Here is a 22772-nt window from a genome sequence, read left to right on the forward strand (position 1 = left end):
GTACACAATATATATTTTTATCACCCCGAAATAGCTCATTTAGGAAAAGATGTTTATTTTTGTAAATCACAAAAAACTTGATTATTTTTGTTAAACTTCTAATTAGTTTAATTATTATCCCTTATTAAATTGTATATCCTTTTTTACCTTACCATTCTCCACTTCAGTAACTCATTTTTAATATTAATTGAAAGTAAACTTACATAAAACTAAAATTCTAGACTATTAAATTGTATTTCGAAAATCCAGACACTAATTTTAAGTACTATTTAGTAAAATGTACTAATGGACGATAAGAGAGTGCTGTATTTTTATTATACTTCAACCTTCCAAAGAAAACACATTACACATATCCAACTATCGAAAAGCTTGGTTGTTATTATTTCTAGAATTTCATGATATGCTTGAAATCAAATTTTAATGTTTACGAGGATACTATGTTTCGAAAGATCAAACGTATGCTAAGGCCAAAGGGAGTGGGGCGCCAAGCTCATTCGCCAAAAGCTTATCATGAACAAAACACCACCCCTTCACCAAGTTAAGCAATGTGTTAAGAAGAGCTCGCTAGTTCACTAGCGAGAAGAGAGAAAAGAAACGATTCTTTGCAGTTGGCTGTCATTAGTCCTTTTGTATTTGTTTTCTTTTTTTCTTTTTATTTTTTAAAATCAGAAGGTTGTGATTGATCATCTTTTATTTGCATTTTTGTTTTAATTTTTTTCTCAAAATCCAAGTGTATATATTTTCTATGACAAAAGATTAGGTGGGAAAAAAAAATCTGATACGACATGTCTTAGGATCTATTTAGCATGCACCAACACTCCCCATAGTCTAAGCTTTTTGTCGAAATGTTATCACGCTTTTTGATTAACTGTGAGAATTTCTTAATTTTTTATTTTTTATTTTTTTATTTTTATTTTACGTTTGCACTACTTAGGAGGGACAGTTTCTAAAAATATATATATGATACAAAATTAACAACCATGTGAAGGTCATAAACTTTGCTCTAATCAATTATACAAATTCCACAAGTCATAAACATAATTATAGTAACTTAAGGGAACTAGTAATTAGAGAAATCATTCAAAACATAAATCACATTTTGTAATTCACTAACTTGAAGTTAGAAATTCAATCATTTAGAGTATGTGTGTTAGTGTGTTACATTCATTAATAGTAACAACAATCAGAATATAAAAATGATAGGTCATCAAATTCAGATATCAAGGATAACGGAATGCTTGTTTAATTTCATGCGACAATAAAAAAAACGAGAGCGGGAGTGCAATCATAAACAAGATGTGGAGTTCAGCGGAATCAGAAAACCAAAAAATCAGAAACGTCGCTTAAGTTTTATAGTTGCCATAAATTTGGAATTTTGGAATGGGAACAAAACATAAGTTTATGTTTTTGCTTATGGTAGATCTATAATACCCTATTATTAGCCGAGATACAATTTTTAATTTTAAGCTTATTTTTTAAAACATGAGTTGTTCGACTTTTCAATTGTAGCAAGAGCTCTTGAAATTAGAACAAAACATAGAATTTTATTTTTTGGATTACCAAAGTGGTGATTGATGGATAATGGACTGAAGCGTAAGTAAAAGGCTCCTTCCACGACATGGGTCTTATTTGGTCATCCACCTCACACACCCTCAAAGACGTCCATATTGTTTATAATGGCTGGAGTTTACACCAAATAATTTGGAAAGAATTATGATCTTTCAGTTAAATAGGAGTGGAAAACTATATAAAAGAAAGCTTATGTGTTGAATCATAAAAACATTATAAAACTCTAATTAAAAGTCCCATAAAATGAAATAAAATTGGTTGAATTGTTAAAATTCTTTAAGAAGTTTGAGGTATCTAAATAAACAAATGTAAGATTTTACGACTATTTATTACCCTTTATTGTATTAGAATGATTATTGTTTGTTAGGAGTTTATTATTTGGATAAATCATACGAAATACTAAAATCGTCTTTTTTAACAATTTAATTTTACACATGGTTATGGGGCATACAACAAGCCCACAACCCCATACCCTCATGCCTCCATCTCATCGATGCCTAGCACCCTAAACACCTCCACGCAGAGAGAACATAACAGAAAAGAGTGGAGAAAATGAATTAGACCTGACCCCCTCCCCCCCGAGCCTAGCTAAAGTAATGAATTAAGAGAGAGATAGTAAAAACATGGTAAATCTCTCTTAATTTGATTCATACCAATTTCCTCCTTCATCGATATAAGAAATCTATATTTTACTTATAAAACATCCTTCATCTATAAAAGAAATCTAACATTTTAATTATAAAGCATAAAAATATTGATTTCTTCTTTCGGTATAAATTTTTTTATTTGTCTCTTTTTGCTCTTAGTATTCTTTATTTGTTGATATTACTATCTCTCTTAATTTTATTACTCTTACTTCATATTAACCACATCTTTTTTGGTGATAAAATAATATCAAATCAAATCGGTTGATATCTTAGATCTTGTTGGTGATTTTAGTGTCACCATGTCATTTTAAGTAACTGGAACTAACATGTGAGCTAAGGGGCTTTCATAATTTGTACTTTATTATATGTACGGGGTTGTGCGGAGTGCACGCATGTATAAGATCGAATTAGAAGCCGGTTCGACGACTAGTCGGGGGTCCGGGGGCAGCGCCCCCGGGTCCGGGGTTTCCAAAGGGGCAGCGCCCCTTTGGCGGGGTCTAGGGGCAGCGCCCCTAGCGGGGTCCAAGTGGCAGAGCCCCTGGCTGGGTTCCCGCTTCCAAAGCAAATGGAAAATTCAATTTCTTGAGGGTGATTATGGTAAAACTAACGAAACTCGTTAGTTTTTGGTAACCCTAAATCCTCATTAAATCCGGATTAACATTGCTTGCTTCCAAAGCAACTAATGACGGTCCAACCCTAATGAAACCCTAATCGTGTTTAATATATAAACAACTCTTCCTCTACAGGAGGGGGTTACGATCTTAAGCTCTCGTTTCATCATACTTTCACAGAATCCTCTAGCATATTGGCTTACGATTTCTGTGCCTAGAATCGTAACTGTCCACTTGGATTATCCTAGGCTGAATTTCTTGTAACCCAGGCATAGGGTAGAAATATCAGTTCGGAAAGTGATATCACGATCCAAGTTGGTATCCAGATCTCCACCACAAACCCTAAATTTCCCAACATTCGAACTGATATTTTCTGTTCCTGGAGATGGGTGACTCAATCCGCGAGATGACTACCAAGTTTGCCAAACTGGAGAAATTCGAAGGTGTCGACTTCAGGCGTTGGAAGAAGAAGATGCACTTCATGTTGACTACTCTGAAAGCAGCGTACGTGCTGACTACTCCAAGACCAGCAGAGCCTGAAGAAGGTGTTGTTGAGACGGCTGAAGAGACAAGAAAGAGACAGAAGTGGGACAATGATGACTACATCTGCAAAGGTCACATTCTGAACGGTATGTCTAATGCATTATTTGATATCCATAGTGAAGCCTTGTGTGCCAAGGAGTTGTGGGACACCCTTGAACTGAAATACATTACTGAGGATGCTTCTAGCAAGAAGTTTCTAGTTAGTGACTTTAATAATTATAAGATGGAAGATTCAAGGTCTGTCACTGAACAGTACAATGAACTCCTTGGCATATACGGTCAGTTTAAACTGCATCATATGAATATGGATGAATCCATTGTTGTGTCCACTATCATTGACAAACTGCCTCCGTCCTGGAAAGACTTCAAACATAACTTGAAACATCAAAAAGAGGAGTTGTCATTGGTTCAACTTGCTAGTCACATTCGTATTGAAGAATCTCTTCGTGCGAAGAAAAGTGACAAATCTAAAAAACCCAAAGGAAAAGTTGAACCTGGACAGCCCTCGGTTCATATGGTTGAAAATAAACCAAGGAACCAGGACCACAAAGGACATGACAAACGTAAGCGGGAACATGTCCCAAGCAACTCCAACAAAAAGAGAAAGGATCGGGTTTGTTGGAGGTGCAATCAAGTTGGGCATTGCAAGCGTGATTGTCGTGTGAATTTGGGCAACAATGGTGCTGGAAACAGTGGAGCCAATGGGAAAGTGAACGGGTCTTCGGCCCAAGTTAAAGGAGGTCAGTTTTTGACTAACTTTGATAATTCTAATCAGAATTATGTTTATTATGTTTCATTTATCCGTGAATCATTCTATGTGCAGGATGATGATGTTGCTTGGTGGATCGACTCTGCAGCAACGAACCATGTATGCAAGGATAAACGGATGTTTGAAACATTAACTCCGCTTGAAGATGGGTCGGTGCTGAAAATGGGAGACGATTCTTTTATTCCTATTTGTGGTTTAGGTGTCGTGTGTCTTGAATTTACTTCTGGAAAGACAATTAGATTATTTGATGTTTTGTTTGTTCCCAAGATTCGCAAGAATCTTGTTAGCTCTAGTTGTTTGAATTCTGATGGTTTTAAACAAGTTATTGAGTCGGATAAGTTTGTTTTGTCTAAGGGTGGAATGTTTGTTGGCTTTGGATATTTAAATAATAGAATGTTTCGTTTAAATATTGTTGACAAATTATTACCTGTTCAGAATTCTGCATTTGTATCTTCTACTTCTAATGTTGATAAATCTATGCTTTGGCATGTAAGATTAGGTCATGTCAACTTTAGAAGGATGCATTAGATGTCAAAAGATGGATTAATTCCAGCCTTTGATATGACATCTGATAAATGTAAAACATGCATGCTTACAAAAGTGACAAAATAGCCATTTCCTAGTGTTACAAGAAATTCAGCTGTTTTGGAACTTGTACACAGTGACCTGTGTGATTTTCACTCCACTCCTTCTTTGGGAAATAAAAAGTATGTGGTTACTTTTATTGATGACTACACTCGGTTTTGCTATGTGTATTTGTTGCATTCTAAGGATGAAGCCTTAGATAAATTCAAAATATACAAAACCGAGGTGGAATTGCAATTGGGCATTCCGGTTAAATGTCTCAGGACTGATAGGGGAGGTGAATATATGGATCCCATATACTTCCAATCAGTGGGTATCATTCATGAGACCACGGCACCTTACACGCCTCAACGGAATGGTATTGCTGAATGCAAAAATCGAGTTTTAAAGGAAATGGTAAACTCGATGTTGTCTTACTCAGGATTGAGTGAAGGATTTTGGGGAGAGGCCATGTTAACGACCTGCTATCTATTGAATAGGGTTCCAAATAAAAGGAACAAAACAGTCCCATATGAACTTTGGTTCAAGAAAAAGCCGAATTTGAGTTATTTTCGGGTTTGGGGATGTCGGGCAGTTGTAAAACTCACCGAGCCCAAAAAGAAGAATTTGGGAGAACGTGGAATTGATTGCATATTCATTGGATATGCTGAACATTCCAAGGCATATAGGTTTTATGTAATAGAACCTAATGATTCGATTTCGGTTAACACTGTTATCGAATCACGAGATGCAATTGTTGATGAGATGCGGTTTTCATCGATTCAAAGGCCTAAGGATCTGACTTTTGGTGCTCTTAAAGAGCAAAATTCAGAAAGTCGAGATGGTGGTAATGTGCAAGAACCACAAGAGCTTCGTAAAAGCAAAAGAGGCAATATTGTGAAAAATTTCGGATCCGACTTCCAACTGTACTTGGTGGAAGGTTCAAGGGATGAAATTAGTCTTGAATACTCTTATTGCTATAGTATTGAAGATGATCCTAAGACTTATCAAGAGGCCATGGAGTCTCGTGATAGTGCCTTTTGGAAGGAAGCAATTGATGATGAAATGTCATCAATTCTTGAGAACAACACATGGGTGTTGTCTGATTTGCCTCCGGGTTCTAAACCTCTTGGTTACAAATGGATTTTCAAAAAGAAAATGAATGTTAATGGGACTATTGACAAATTCAAAGCCCGGTTAGTCAATTCAAGGTTTTAGACAAAAACCCGGTATTGACTATTTTGATACGTATGCTCCAGTTGCACGTATTTCTACTATTAGATTGTTGGTTGCGTTGGCAAGTATCCACAATCTGGTTATTCACCAAATGGGTGTGAAAACAACCTTTTTAAATGGTGATCTTGACGAGGAAGTTTACATGAAACAACCAGAAGGTTTCATTATGCCCGGTAAAGAGCATATGGTTTGTAAACTTGTCAAATCTTTGTATGGGCTGAAACAAGCGCCTAAACAATGGCATCAAAAATTTGATGAGGTGATTTTGTCTTTTGGTTTCAAGACAAACCCATGTGACAAATGTGTTTATAGTAGATTTGATGATGCTACTAAAGCTGGGGTGATCATTTGCTTATATGTAGATGACATGTTGATTTTTGGTACCAACCAAAATCAAGTAGATGAAACAAAGAAATTGTTATCATCCAAGTTTTCCATGAAAGATTTAGGAGAGGCTGATGTAATTCTTGGAATAAGAATTAAGAGGATGAACAAAGGATTGGTAATGACTCAAAGTCATTATATTGAGAAAATTCTCAAGCGGTTTAATTTTACCGAGTGTTCTCCTGTGAGTACTCCTATGGACCCAAGTGTGAAATTAATGCCAAATAATGGTGTTCCCATTTCACAATTGGAATACTCTAAGGCTATTGGTAGCTTGATGTATGCCATGACAAGTACCAGACCTGATATTGCTTTTGCTGTGGGTAAGTTGAGCAGGTACACTAGCAATCCTAGTGCTCAACATTGGCAAGCAGTGAATAGAGTGTTTAAATATCTCAAGGAAACCATGAATTATGGTTTGAGTTATTTGGGGAGTCCTTCGGTTTTAGAAGGTCATTCAGATGCAAGTTGGATTACCAACATGGAGGACCATTCCTCAACTTCTGGTTGGGTATTCTTGCTTGGGGGAGGTGCCATCTCTTGGGCTTCCAAGAAGCAATCTTGCATTACAAACTCGACAATGGAATCTGAGTTTGTTGCGTTAGCAGCTGCTGGTAAAGAAGCAGAGTGGCTAAGGAATTTAGTCTATGAGATTCCTTTGTGGTCTAAACTGATAGCACATATTTCTATTCTTTGTGATAGTGTTGCCGCTTTGGCTAAGGCATATAGCCAAGTTTATAATGGCAAGTCTAGACATCTAGGTGTTAGACATAGTATGATTAGAGAACTAATCATGAATGGTGTGATTTCGGTTGAGTTTGTGAAATCGCAACAAAATTTGGCAGATCACTTGACTAAAGGTCTGACAAGAGACTTAGTGCACAAGTCTATAATCGAGATGGGATTAAAGTCCATTTAATTCTATAATGATGAGACACCCAATTCCCTCCTAATATAATGTTAGGAGTTGAATTCAATGTGGAAAGCTCATACTTATAGATTGGAACACATGAAGTATTCATCCCAGGTATGTGTTTGGTTCTGCAAGTTAGCCAGGTTGAAGTTTAACTTCTTAATAATTCCTTTGATAAATGTATGTGCAGATACATGGAAAGGAGTTACCTACGTGATTGTGAAGTGTAGCCGCATTTCAAGAGGTTGTGGACTTGACCTTGATAGGATCATGAGAGGATTGGGACACACGGCTTTATAATAGTATCAAGTTGTATTATGCTAGAAATTCAATAAACTAGTATGTATTTTACTTTTTGGTATTCAAATGGGTTGATGGGTTCAATTCTTAGAACACCCTGATTCTCGAGTATTTGCAAATGTATGATACTAAGTGGAAATTCAATCATTTCGATATTTTCATTATGTACTAGTTTGGTTTGTTTGATAAAGGTTATGTTTGTTCAAGGGTTACACTAAAATGGGGGAGGATTGTTGGTGATTTTAGTGTCACCATGTCATTTTAAGTAACTGGAACTAACATGTGAGCTAAGGGGCTTTCATAATTTGTACTTTATTATATGTACGGGGTTGTGCGGAGTGCACGCATGTATAAGATCGAATTAGAAGCCGGTTCGACGACTAGTCGGGGGTCCGGGGGCAGCGCCCCCGGGTCCGGGGTTTCCAAAGGGGCAGCGCCCCTTTGGCGGGGTCTAGGGGCAGCGCCCCTAGCGGGGTCCAAGTGGCAGAGCCCCTGGCTGGGTTCCCGCTTCCAAAGCAAATGGAAAATTCAATTTCTTGAGGGTGATTATGGTAAAACTAACGAAACTCGTTAGTTTTTGGTAACCCTAAATCCTCATTAAATCCGGATTAACATTGCTTGCTTCCAAAGCAACTAATGACGGTCCAACCCTAATAAAACCCTAATCGTGTTTAATATATAAACAACTCTTCCTCTACAGGAGGAGGGGGTTACGATCTTAAGCTCTCGTTTCATCATACTTTCACAGAATCCTCTAGCATATTGGCTTACGATTTCTGTGCCTAGAATCGTAAGTGTCCACTTTGATTATCCTAGACTGAATTTCTTGTAACCCAGGCATAGGGTAGAAATATCAGTTCGGAAAGTGATATCACGATCCAAGTTAGTATCCAGATCTCCACCACAAACCCTAAATTTCCCAACAGATCTCGTATCCTTTTTTGTGCAACGTAGTCACAACTTTTATACTCATTGGCGTTTCACATAGTAGAAACACTAATATTGTTACATTGTTCTATGCCAACTTTTATACATTGTTACAATACATGGTACACTAAATTTTATCACTAATATTGTCACATTGTTCACTAAACTTCAAGCAACATATAAACACATGATATTACATTCAAATCTACAATCCCTTAAAAACCCTATCCTAATTTTGTTACAGATAAATAAGTAGTTAATTAATTAATTAAGTCTACATCCGCATCGTTAATTTTAGCATGGCAGCATTTACTTTCTCCTCAGATATCGTTTTATGGTAGTCATAAAAATCTAGTATTTCCGTTGCAATTTTCTCCACCTGTCGAGATTTTATTAAAAAAAATCAATAAATAAATAAACAATCTAAAAAAAACGAATTCATAACAAAATTAATACCATATTCATGTCAACTCGTAGCTGTTCAAACCAAGATGTGTTGTCTTTATCTTTGAACATACTTGCAACATATATGCAAGCTAATGCAATTAAATGTGGTGGGTATATCAGAATTAGGTCCATTTTATATGTGTCATTGATTAGCCCCCTAAAATAATTCAATAAAATAAAATCAAGATTAGACAGGTGGTTTAGAATTCTAATTTATAATTAAAAATAAAAATAATCTTTACCATATCATTTGAGTTGCATCACTCATCCCAGCATCTTGAAGCAGCCTTTTTAGAATAACAAAAATTATAACAAGTAAAATACAATGTCAAACCATTATTTTTTGGCTTTTATTTTGATCAACTTTAATTATACAGTGGTGTTTCTTTTTTACTTAATTTAAACACATGGACTTATTGGATCAAACTCTCGTTTTCTTTAAATAAATAAAAAACTATCCCAAGATTCAGCCTATTCTTCTTGTTTCTTTTTTTGGTATTATTTGTTTTTAAACCTGTTTCTTTTTTAGGATTTAACTTTTGTATTTGAAATTAATTAATAAATACTATGTTCAACTTAAGTTATTAATCAAGATTTTAGTTTTTAATATTTTTATATTGTGGTCATTTACCATTTTGAGTTTATTACCGTTCTCAAGTAAACAAAAAAATATAATTCGGCATCATTTCTAGAGAGAAGGGTAAAATGGTCATTATTCATATTCATAAAAGAAACATTCTATGTGTAAGAGACTTACTGAGACAATGCACGATAAGGATGGAAGACAACTAGATAGTAATTTAGTGCCTCTAAAATTTTCATTTCCATTTCAAGGATTTCTTTGATCTCATATCGATACTTTTCATCAGCATCTACAAACACAAATACAAAACATTTGAAGAATTTTTAGGACACCCTTTTCAAATCCCACAAAAATAATGTGAAAAAAAATGACAATGATCAAGTTTCAGAAAAAAAAATCTTACATAGTTTTTTTATATAAAATACAAGAAGCCTTGCTTGCACTGTGCTTTCTTCTGCTTTTGATGCCAAGTATAGACACGTTGGTGCCACTAAACGTGGATCATATTCCACCATACTTCTCCTAATACAAAATATATGGAAAATTTTAGTAATAATTAATTAGGTTCTAAATGTTTTTTTTTTAATCTTTGATATTATGAAATACAAAAAGATTGGAAAGAAATAGATATACCTCGTATAAGCACGTCTCATGTACGTTACAGCAGTTGCTACAACCCTGAATTAGTATTAAATGCAATGAGAAACTTGCATTTTTTTACTAATAATAGCAGTGTACTCTAAATTGCTAATATAGCATGTTGCTATTATAAGTGAATAAGTTTAAGTAAATTGCTAATATGGTTAGGAAATATATACATTGCTTATATTGGTAAAAAAGAGTAAAGTTAGTTGATATCTCCTGCAATTTATAACAAAAGATTGAGATATAACCTTTGCCTCACTTTCACATTTTGAGCCAATCGCACAATATCTGTAGAAAAAAACATACATAAGAATATGATGTGTTATGAAGTAAAGCATTCAGATGTTACAAGTTACAGCACCAGAAATTCATAATGTACAAAAATATTAGAAGAAAAAAAAAGCAATTTTGAATTCATATCAAACAAAATTGGACTGATTTCTTTTACTTCAAAGTAGATGTCTAAATCTTAAATTTTCAAGCGAAGATTGTTTACATTAGAATTTGTACCAAAGTACTAAAAACCGGAAACTCTAGGAGTTCAATTTGTGATAAAAATCCAAAATCTATATTGAATATGAATTTCATAACTACCAGGTTTGACTTTGACCCACAAGTCAAAGTATGACATTGAAAGAACAAATTCCTGTACTCATCAAGATAGATAACATGAGCTTCACATGAATCTACGATTTTGTTCAAAATCTGTAACTTTTATCAAAGCCTAACTACACAAATCCTGACTTGTATGATCTTCTTAAAGTGCATTTTCCTTCACATAAATGTCAATTCAAATTGATGTATAACCAGTTATGCGTTTAGAAGTACATTAAAGAGATGATGATCATATTCCCTCGCTATCAAAATTCATGCAATGGGAAGAAAAAACGTCCCGAAATAGCAGGAGAGAGAGAGAGAGAGGTACAATTGGTCATATGCAACTTGATGAGTTTGAAATCCTCAAGCGTGATTCCCCTCTCCTTGTCAAGGCTGTGCACCACATCGACATCTTCTTGGTCCAGTAACTGTTTGCTACAGACAACAAAACAGAAAAGCCACAAGCAGAAACATCAGTTCAATGAATCAATTCCATGAAGCGAGTAAGAAATCAATCAAATCGGAGCAGGGATGCTACGACTAAACGCAATTAGATGATTATAACGAGGTTTAGTGAATCTTACTAGTGTGTGGATGTCCAGAAATCAGTCGCCATTGTTGCCGGAAGAAAAGCGCAGAAATTTCTGTGCAGAAAAAGGAATAATTAATGAAGTGGGATCTGACTAGATCGTTGGAGAATATCTTCTCGGTATATGGATCTCGGATATCGACCCGGTTTTTAATCTGGTACCATGTTAATATTGACTTTGAAATCTTCAAATTACTTCAAGTACCTCCATTTTTTACTGTTTCCTGCATAATTTCAATCAATTTAAAAAAGGTGAGATTTTTTTACATTTCAAGAGAACCCATTAGCAAAATCACAACTTTGACCAATAGCAAAATACATGAACCCTAGTTGATTGATTTCAGAAAATCGAGAAGGGCGTTGCCTACCTGTGGTGTGTGACGGGGGGACGGAGCACCAGCGAGGGAGAGGCGGCGACGGGAGGCTGAACGCCGATGAAAGGTTGTAGCGGCGATGAGGGTGGAACGCGCAAGTTTTTTTTTTCTTGTGTCTTCCACATGAAAAGGATGCGTAGACGTTTTTATATATGCAGTGTTCGAAACCCAAAAAAAATTTAGTATCTATGTAGATATAAAAAGTTGGAAGAGTTTATGAAAACAAATACCACCTAAATAATTTGAAAAACGGCGATAAAATCAAATATATTATTTCAATCGATTGATGCATATCTTGGATCATATGCGAATACCAAAAATGAGTCTTCTGGTAAACTAAATGACCCTTGTTTTATCTTGTACATAAATGAATGATTACTGGATTAAAAGCGAAAAAATAATAATAATAGTTTATTTTTATAGTTATTATGTTTCTTATATAATTTATAATTGGTAATTCAAGTAATTTATAACATAATACTTATAAAATAATATGAGGAGATATGTAGTTTTTCTGAAAACAATCAGCATCGTAATGTTGTCAAACTCGTCGAACCTACTCATTTTAGCAACCACTATTGTTTTTGTTAGCATTTTTATCAACTACAACTTATAAAACCTATTAATTGATTAGAATGTTGAACCACAAATGTTATTTGAACTTATATGTAAAATGATCTTTTATAAAATTATGGATGGCAGCAATTTAGTATTATCATCCATTGCTTGTCACAAAACGTTTCATCAAATATCTCTTCTTAGTATTATAAAAGAATATCTAAAATTTAGAAATTTGATTAAATTTTTTATTCAAGTGATACATATTCACTAGAACATATCCATATATGGATATCATTAATTAGATCTATGAGATATTTGTTTGTAATAACCAAATTTAGAAATATTATATACGATATATAAAGGTCGTGTTTTGAACTCATTCACTAATAAATAGACATATTTTGGTTATATTTATCTGTAATGGGTAAAAATGTAAAATCAAGGAAGGCTTAGCTAAGAGAATATTGAATAGCATGTTACAATTTATGTCTCAATAAAATTTGTTTAAAAAATAAAACAAATCATAAGAATCGAATGGAGACAAATGGGGTGTAGATCACTTACTAGCTTAATGGCCATTCGGTGAACAAGTTGTCTGACAAATAAGTTATCATTTACTGCGAACTCAAATTATAACATCCTGCTGCCTATCCGATTTTGAAAACATCATCCAAATTTTTTCGAGTGTAACATTATAATTTCTAATCTTTATTCTATTACTGCATCCTACTTTCCACTACAACAATAATATAACACATAGAATAGCAACGTTTTTTTTTTTTTTTTTTTTATGCATTTACTTCTAAGGAATATTTTAGTTGTGATTCTTAGTTTTTGACCACCGGATAGTTGGATTCCTCTTTCACCAGTGTTGTAGCCGTTAGAAATATGGGTGATGAAGCCGTGAGCATTGGTTGTTGATGTGGTTCTTGTGACTTCAATTCCAGAAACTTGGTCAATGAAGTAGCTTTATTAAGTCTTCATTGGTCCTCTCAAGGTATGCCAATCTACAAAAAATTGTTTTCCGAATCCTCTCTAATAAATAAATAACTTTTTGCCACATGTCCTCTTCTCCTTCATTTGGACACATGATATTTTCTAGAATTTTTGAATTTTCTATTTTCCACTTGTCATTTTATTGTATCTTTCATTTTATTAAGTTAAAATTTCACATTTAATATGTAAGGTAATATATATGTAAGGTATTTATTAGAAATGATTTATATATGTAATGTATTCAATACATTTTAAAGCCTCATTAATTTTAATAATTCAAATTTTTTCTCACTTTTCTTATAAATTCAAACTTTTCAAATTGTTAAAATTTCATATTTAATTTGACAAAACTTCAAAAATGGTCCCTGTGGTTTTCGAAAATATCAAGTTTAATCCCTAAGTTCAAAAAACCTCACAAATGGTCCCTGTGGTTTCAAAACTTTTAACATTTGGTCCTTCCGGCTCACTCCGTTAGCATTTCACCGTTAAGTAATGGGCATTTTTGTCAGTTCACTACCCAATGACCATTTATGAGGTTTTGTATTACTTTTTTTTTAAATAAATAAAATTTAATATGCAAGGGGTCCCACCCTCTCCTCTCTCTCTCTCTCTCTCTCTCTCTCTCTTAGTTCGTCTCCTCCCCTTTCTCTCTTCTTCCCCATTCTTCTTCTTCCTCCAGAAAAAAAAATCCCCCTGCTTCCCTGTTGTCTGCAAGCAAACAACTGCAACTCTGATGCCTGTCTCAAAACGACCTTCAACAAATTCTCTTTCTCTACATACGCTTCCTTTGATGCGTTTTCTGATTCTCCTCCTCGTGTTTGAGGATGTCTTAGAGCTTCCAATATCATCCCCTTGTTTGGTTCACTCACAGGGTTTGGTTTTGCAGGCCTTTCGTTAAAGAATACAAACCATTTATACTTTTCTAAAGAACCAAATGATGGTGATTTTGGGGTTAATGACTCCATTTGATTCATGTAAGACTTGATCTGATAACCATGAACAGTAGATGGTTGATCATCGAACCCAACAGAATCCTGGGATTCGAAGACCACTAGAAGATGATTGAAAGCGAAGGCTATGGTATCGCTTTTCACCAGGGTCCATCACATTGAGGTTTGATCGTTGTGCATACGATTCTAGTATTTGCTTTTGATTCGATAACAATGAAGACGATGTAACACCCATAAAAATTGAGCCAAATTAAAACATTTTAATTCATTCAAAACCATTCAGTTCATACATCTCGTTTTCAAAATAGTTTAAACATCAGAGTATCCCCAAGGACCATATCACATAAATCATAAAACATGAGGAGCGGTACGATCACGCCTTCGCCTTGCCACGATCTCCTGAAGTACCTGAAACAATACACTGAATTGTAAGCCCGAAAGCTTAGTGAGTTACCCCCAAAATACCAACCACACATAAACATACTCATAACATATCACAAATAGAACAGCCATGCACAACGGGTCTATTGTATGACTGGTCTGCCCGCACCGGGCCTTCAGTCCACCTGGTCCACCCTCCGAATTTAGCCATGTACATCGAGTCTACAGTGTGATTGGTCCGCCGCACCGGGCCTTCAATCCACCTGGTCCACTCTCTGAGTCTACAATATGACTGGTCCGCCCACACCGGGCCTTCAGTCGGCCTGGTCCACTCTCCGAGCCTCGGCACGTCTGGTCCGCCCTCTTGGGGCCTTCAGCCTATCCGGACCGCTCGCCGGGCCTTCGGAATATCCGGTCCGCCCTGGGTATGTTGGCCTACAGCACAAAGCAGGACCCGCCTCAACCCAACCCCCGTCAAACAACCATGTGCACATAAACAATTAATCGTATAACAAATCCTTAACCAGACAAACAGTCTAACAGATCACATAGCATATCAACATCCTAACCAGGATTCTGACCTAACCGGTCACTAGCATAACATTACCCTATATACCGGGTACCGACCTTAACCAGGTCACTAACATAACACCATCCTAAATACCAGGATGCAGATCTAGCAAAGCAATAACATAACAAACAATACCCGGATTTCCATCCGATAAAGGGTCGGCCTTGGTGCCGTAGACCCTGTCGATATAGTGAGGATAACTCACCTGCAATTGCCGACTGAAGAGATACGACCAAGCTGCTCCGACCACCGACACGAACTTCACCACAGAACACTACCAAAGAACCAATACCAAAATTACCAAAATACCCTTGGAAGTCAAACTGGTCAACTCTTGGTCAAAGTCAAAGTCCTCAGTCAAAGTCAACCTTCCTGGTTGACTCTACTCGCCGAGTCAGCTCCTCGACTCGCCGATTTCTTATACTCAGAAAACTCCCATAACACGACTCAACTCGTCGAGTCACCCCAAGACTCGTCGAGCTCAACGATCTCGGAATCCCATCCTGTCCAACTCACTGAGTCACCAACCAACTCACTAATCCAAAGCTTTAACCAAAAGAGGTTGGGTTCTGCGACCAGACTCGCCGAGTCCAAGAACAGACTCGTCGAGTCCAAGGCAATCTTCAACAGACTCGCCGAGTTGTTCTTCCACCTCGTCGAGTCCAAGGCAATCTTCATACAACTCGTCGAGTACACCCATGTGACTCGCCGAGTCTCTCCAGTTCTCAATCCATACAGAGGCTTTTCGAGCCATGCAGGGGCTCCAATCCATAGATCCACTCTTCTACAGCCTAACCCTCACGTAAAGTTGCAAACTTTATTTGAAACCAAGGAGATATAAGCCCAAAACACTCTAGGGTTAGGTTTTATGACAAAGGGGCTTCACCAATAACTCTTAGACAGGAGCTTTATGACATTATGGACCATCACAAGCCTAGATCTGAAGTAGCAACTTCAGATCTAAGCCTCTAACTCGAAATATCTCACAATCATACCAAAAATGCCCCAAATCTCAAATGATAAAAGATCTAGATACAAAACAGCCCAAGAAACAGATTAATACCTCCAATATATGCTCCAACTGAAGTAGATCCCGGATCTACACCACTCCTATGCAGTAAGTCTCTTGATCTTCAAGCCCCTTTCCAAGATTTTCTCCTCCAAGGCTCTATTCTCTCTATTAATGGAGGCTCACTCGAATCTAGGGTTTCCTGGAACTCTCTGGGAGAATAGGAGGCTGGGAGAAGGACATAAAGTCCTTTAAATAGGGTGCAACCCTCGGGATTAGGGTTTTCTTATTCCAGCACCAACTCGTCGAGCACGTCTTCCGACTCGACGAGTTGGCCACTTAACCCGCGATCAATCCCGCTCCGACTCGACGAGTAGCACACCTACTCGTCGAGTAGCTTCCTTAATTTACACTTAGCACCCTCCAACTTCTTGCTTCCGAACTTGGGATGTTACAATTCTCCCCCACTTAAATTAGGCTTCGTCCTAGAAGCCTGCGGCAACACAAACTTCCGGATGATACTCCTACAATGCATCCACTGATCTCAAACCGACCTAGATTCCTTCAAACACAGTTATCGAATCCTTAAAATCCACCTCTTCCCTTGCAGGGTCCTGATAACTGCTTCAAGCCGGCCACCGGCTTCTTTTCTCTGATGACAACACTCATCAACTAAGTGCCACCTGAAGACACTACCTTACTTCCGTCTTACGCATTCATTCGCCACCTGCGAAAACTGGATACCATTCTAAACCACCGGGTCTTGACCCAGTATTAAATCGCTATCTTTCGCCCAACTGGCACTACCCCTATTAACTTGCACCGATGGAAACTCATCCCGTTTCCTCCCTGGATCAAATCCCTTATCGCGCTGACATGATGGAACATTTCACAGCTTCCGAGCAACCCTCCTGAACACCCAGCTATAACGTTCATACACATCGTACCTGGACCAATCAGCCTCGGGCTGGAAGACCAGGCACGCCTACGATGGTCCAGCCATCCCTAGGATGGAACACCACTACATCCATAGCTTATGACCATAACCATAATTCGGAATCCAAGGATCTATCCTTGCATCACTTTCGAGCTTCCCTGACTCCGCGTCAGTGTTAATCGTTCCACAACCTCAACGGGCATCCAACCCGTATGTGCTTCCATATATCTGGTACAATCCCAGTGCTTACTACCAATAATCGAAGAACTTCTGATCATCCTTTTACTCTGCTGCCTTCCTCTCAGAGGACCCACACTCCTTCCGGAGCTACATACCTTCCCTTTCCAGGAAGTCTACTCAACAACCCTTACCGCACCTATAAGTGCCACTGAGCTAAACTCCACTCTACACTATCCATGTAGAGCAACTGCTATTCTCGAACTCCCATATACTCCGAATCCGATCACATAATTAACTAGGCCCACGCACGGCCTCCGGCCGACTCCATCATCATGTTCAATACTTGAGGCCAGACCATATCGATTACTATTGCATGGCGACATATTCACTCATTCTCCGCATACAGATCTACTAACACATACAGAGGCTTCAGCATGACTGGACCGCCTTACCAGGCCTTCAGCCTATCTGGACCACTCTCAGAACCTTCAGCATGTCTGGACCGCCCTCCTGGGCCTTCAGCCTGTCTGGACCGTTCCCCGAGCCTTCGGTCTGACTGGTACGCCTTCTGGCCTTCAGTCTATCCGGACCGCTCAAAACTGTTGTACACCATCCTGAACCATTCTTCCTGGGAATCTCTCTCGTGCATACTGTTCTAGCCCTCTTGGGGTTCCGAACTCCAGCTCCATTCCATATACTCAATTCCCGGCCTAACCCTAGGCCTTACAATAATCAGTCACCTTTTCCGAAAACCATGGTCTGTGCTCCGCCCCACTTGTCTATCACTTGCTCTCACCGATCCACACCCTCAGCAAAACACTGCTGAAATCCAAACAGCTAACCATCCTTGGATGCATGTTGTTTCACCGGAGAATTTTCCAATTCTCCCCCACTTAGTGCACCGACTACTAACCACCGATGCCCAAAACCGGCATAGCTCGATCGCCCTTACTCCATATATTCCCTCTTATCCATGAACTGACTCCCTCGGGAGTGAGTAACCTTCACCGAATAACCCTTCCGCCATCGCACACCCGAACTCCAAGGAAGCAGAATCTCAGCCGAACACTTCTCACATCGCAGGTGCCATACCCAGCAAAGATATCATATATCCTACCTCCCGATCATCTATCCTCTTGGATGCTAACCAACTACAACTCCTAACTACTAAGATCCTCAATCATACTACGAAACAGGCGGAACAATGCAGACAGATTTACAATACCACACAAATAACAAGATAACAAGATGGAAACATACCCGCAGCTGCATCTGGCTCTGCCCTGACCTCCTCTGCTGTAAGCTGGAATGCGCGTCCCTGAGCCCTCGGAGGCTCCGCTCTACCCTGACCCCCGCCAGTAATCCTCAAAGTGGCCGATGCTGGAGCCTGCACCGATCCAGCAGCAAACTGTGGGCAGTTGGCCCTCAAGTGTCCAACCTGATGGCAGTGATAACAAATCCTCATATCCTGTACCGAGGCTGACTGACGGCAATCCCTCGCATAATGCCCCTCTCTCCCGCACTTGCGGCACACACCACCGGACCTACAAACTTCGGTATGACCCTTCCCACACTTCTCACAAGTGTGGCTGCTCTGACCCCTAATCCTGGAGTCAACGGTTTTGAACCGTTTTGGCGACGGCTGTGACTGCACCGGGGCCTGCCTCTGCTCTCTCAACTGCAACTCAATCTCCAACTCACGCCGCCTGGCGGCCTCCTGCAACTCTAATAAGGTATCACATCTCTGCGTGGACACAAACTGTCTAATATCCCTCTTGAGCATACTTAGATACCGGGACATCTGAGCCTGCTACGCGAACTCCGGGTAAAACATCGCCCTCTCAGTGAACATCCTGGTGATCTCCGTCACCGACTCCGAATTCTGTTTCAGCTCCAAGAACTCCTGAGCCAACCTCTCTCTCTCTACCCGCTGAACATAACGAGTACTGAACATCTCCCGGAACTGATCCCAAGTAACCGCAGCCCGCTGCGCATCAGAATAAGATCCCGTAATCAACCTCCACCAATCCTTCGCCCCGAGCCTCAAAAGGTTCAGAGCACACCTCACCCTCTGATCCGCAGGGGCATGAACACGTGAAGAAACAACCCTCCACGTCTGACAACCATCTTATAGCAATGATAGGATCCTGAACTCCATCAAAGGTAGGGGGCTTCGTATTATCGAAGTCCCGATACTGAAAACCTCGACCGGTTCCTCCCCCTGCCGCTGCTACAGCCGCTGTAGCTGCCGCGGTAGCCGTCTCCGCAAGAGCTGCATAGCGCTCATCAAAGTACTCAACCATGGCGGTCTTGATCGACCCAAACATCTGTGGCAACTCAGCCCTGAACATGGCAGCAACCTCATCATGCAGGATCTCGCGAATCCTGGCATCCAACTCATCCGTACACATCTGACCAATGACCTCGGGTGGTACTGGTCCATCCTGGACACCCTCTCCTGATCCCGATCCCGAACCGGATCCTGCCCCGAAACGTCTCGTAATCGCCATACTGCAATACACCAACAAGACCCTTAGACACATCACATACCCGCCCGGGGAACTATCTCATAACTGATACCCTAGAGAGTTGTGACTTCCTTGATACGCATATGGGTCCTGTGCTTTCAGTAGTACGGGCCCATACTACCTTCTACACCTACCCATATTTGTCTCAAGTATCACCACAACACTCTAACCATATACACTCACACGGCGAACGCTCAATCCTCACTCCTAGAGGAAAGCTGAATATCTCATATAAGGAAAACCCTAGGCTAGTAGGCATCACATAATCAGGCAATTCTATCATGCAATTCCTGAAATTCCCTAGCCTAGTACTAGCATGTTGTTCTAACATATCTCATAATCAATAACTTGTATGGTATTTTGGGGTCTACTTACTGGCTCCGGCTGATCGTACCCTCTGCGTCCTCCTTTACTTATTTTGAAAACTATTTTTGAAAATCTCTCCTTGATTTGAGACTGGATTCACACAAATATTCCTCCCATTCACTCAAACCAAGGCTCTGATACCAACTTGTAACACTTACAAAAATTGAGCCAAATTAAAACATTTTAATTCATTCAAAACCATTAAGTTCATACATCTCGTTTTCAAAATAGTTTAAACATCAGAGTATCCCCCAGGACCATATCACATAAATCATAAAACATGAGGAGCAGTACGATCACGCCTTCGCCTTGCCACGATCTCCTGAAGTACCTGAAACAATACACTGAACTGTAAGCCCGAAAGCTTAGTGAGTTACCCCCAAAATACCAACCACACATAAACATACTCATAACATATCACAAATAGAACAGCCATGTACAACGGGTCTACTGTGTGACTGGTCCACCCGCACCGGGCCTTCAGTCCACCTGGTGCACCCTCCGAATCTAGCCATGTACATCGAGTCTACAGTGTGATTGGTCCGCTCGCACCGGGCCTTCAATCCACCTGGTCCACTCTCTGAGTCTACAGTATGACTGGTCCGCCCACACCGGGCCTTCAGTCGGCCTGGTCCACTCTCCGAGCCTCGGCACGTCTGGTCCGCCCTCTTGGGGCCTTCAGCCTATCCGGACCGCTCGCTGGGCCTTCGAAATATCCGGTCCGCCCTGGGTATGTTGGCCTACAGCACAAAGCAGGACCCGCCTCAACCCAACCCCCGTCAAACAAACATATGCACATAAACAATTAATCGCTTAACAAATCCTTAACCAGACAAACAGTCTAACAGATCACATAGCATATCAACATCCTAACCAGGATTCTGACCTAACCGGTCACTAGCATAACATTACCCTATATACCGGGTACCGACCTTAACCAGGTCACTAACATAACACCATCCTAAATACCAGGATGCAGATCTAGCAAAGCAATAACATAACAAACAATACCCGGATTTCCATCCGATAAAGGGTCGGCCTTGGTGCCATAGACCCTATCGATATAGTGAGGATAACTCACCTGCAATTGCCGACTGAAGAGATACGACCAAGCTGCTCCGACCACCGACACGAACTTCACCACAGAACACTACCAAAGAACCAATACCAAAATTACCAAAATACCCTTGGAAGTCAAACTGGTCAACTCTTGGTCAAAGTCAAAGTCCTCAGTCAAAGTCAACCTTCCTGGTTGACTCTACTCGCCGAGTCAGCTCGTCGACTCGCCGAGTTCTTATACTCAGAAAACTCCCATAACACGACTCAACTCGCCGAGTCACCCTAAGACTCGTCGAGTTCAACGATCTTGGAATCCCATCCTGTCCAACTCACTGAGTCACCAACCAACTCACTAATCCAAAGCTTTAACCAAAAGAGGTTGGGTTCTGTGACCAGACTCGCCGAGTCCAAGAACAGACTCGTCGAGTCCAAGGCAATCTTCATACAACTCGTCGAGTACACCCATGTGACTCGCCGAGTCTCTCCAGTTCTCAATCCATACAGAGGCTTTTCGAGCCATGCAAGGGCTCCAATCCATAGATCCACTCTTCTACAGCCTAACCCTCACGTAAAGTTGCAAACTTTACGTGAAACCAAGGAGATATAAGCCCAAAACACTCTAGGGTTAGGGTTTATGACAAAGGGGCTTCACCAATAACTCTTAGACAGGAGCTTTATGACATTATGGACCATCACAAGCCTAGATCTGAAGTAGCAACTTCAGATCTAAGCCTCTAACTCGAAATAGCTCACAATCATACCAAAAATGCCCCAAATCTCAAATGATAAAAGATCTAGATACAAAACAGCCCAAGAAACAGATTAATACCTCCAATATATGCTCCAACTGAAGTAGATCTTGGATCTACACCACTCCTATGCAGCAAGTCTCTTGATCTTCAAGCCCCTTTCCAAGATTTTCTCCTCCAAGGCTCTATTCTCTCTATTAATGGAGGCTCACTCGAATCTAGGGTTTCCTGGAACTCTCTGGGAGAATAGGAGGCTGGGAGAAGGACATAAAGTCCTTTAAATAGGGTGCAACCCTCGGGATTAGGGTTTTCTTATTCCAGCACCAACTCGTCGAGCACGTCTTCCGACTCGACGAGTTGGCCACTTAACCCGCGATCAATCCCGCTCCGACTCGACGAGTAGCACACCTACTCGTCGAGTAGCTTCCTTAATTTACACTTAGCACCCTCCAACTTCTTGCTTCCGAACTTGGGATGTTACAATTCTCCCCCACTTAAATTAGGCTTCGTCCTAGAAGCCTGCGGCAACACAAACTTCCGGATGATACTCCCACAATGCATCCACTGATCTCAAACCGACCTAGATTCCTTCAAACACAGTTATCGAATCCTTAAAATCCACCTCTTCCCTTGCAGGGTCCTGATAACTGCTTCAAGCCGGCCACCGGCTTCTTTTCTCTGATGACAACACTCATCAACTAAGTGCCACCTGAAGACACTACCTTACTTCCGTCTTACGCATTCATTCGCCACCTGCGAAAACTGGATACCATTCTAAACCACCGGG

General features: G+C 39.7%; 1 protein-coding gene across 2 annotated transcripts; it reads right to left on the minus strand.

The window, feature by feature from the left end:
- Nucleotides 1-8586: 8586 nt before the first annotated feature.
- On the minus strand, nt 8587-11841 carry LOC145167507 (cyclin-C1-2-like). Of its 2 annotated transcripts, none has more exons than XM_079086720.1 (11): nt 11693-11841; nt 11530-11548; nt 11320-11379; nt 11064-11170; nt 10387-10426; nt 10127-10171; nt 9897-10015; nt 9668-9782; nt 9153-9197; nt 8920-9067; nt 8587-8842 (listed from the first exon to the last, which is right to left on the minus strand). In XM_079086720.1, exons 3-11 carry the CDS (start codon nt 11349-11351, stop codon nt 8738-8740), a joined length of 756 nt encoding a protein of 251 aa, XP_078942846.1. In that variant the 5' UTR covers nt 11352-11379; nt 11530-11548; nt 11693-11841; the 3' UTR covers nt 8587-8737. The 2 variants fall into 2 exon arrangements, with proteins under 2 accessions (XP_078942846.1, XP_078942845.1); XM_079086719.1 differs by having other exon boundaries at nt 11487-11548.
- Between the last annotated feature and the right edge of the window lie 10931 nt (nt 11842-22772).

Source organism: Lactuca virosa, chromosome 3, assembly GCF_052849685.1.
Source record: "Lactuca virosa cultivar CGN04683 chromosome 3, Lactuca_virosa_CGN04683_v6, whole genome shotgun sequence".
NCBI lineage: Eukaryota > Viridiplantae > Streptophyta > Magnoliopsida > Asterales > Asteraceae > Lactuca > Lactuca virosa.

Excerpts from the sequence above, each read along its gene's own strand:
- LOC145167507 (XM_079086720.1), bottom strand. The coding sequence starts at position 11,351 with ATGGCGACTGATTTCTGGACATCCACACACTA. Across the intron at positions 10,427-11,063 it reads CAAGTTGCATATGACCAATT|ATATTGTGCGATTGGCTCAA; the intron begins GTACCTCTCTCT and ends TTTTTTCTACAG. Across the intron at positions 9,198-9,667 it reads CCTTATCGTGCATTGTCTCA|GCTGCTTCAAGATGCTGGGA; the intron begins GTAAGTCTCTTA and ends TATTCTAAAAAG.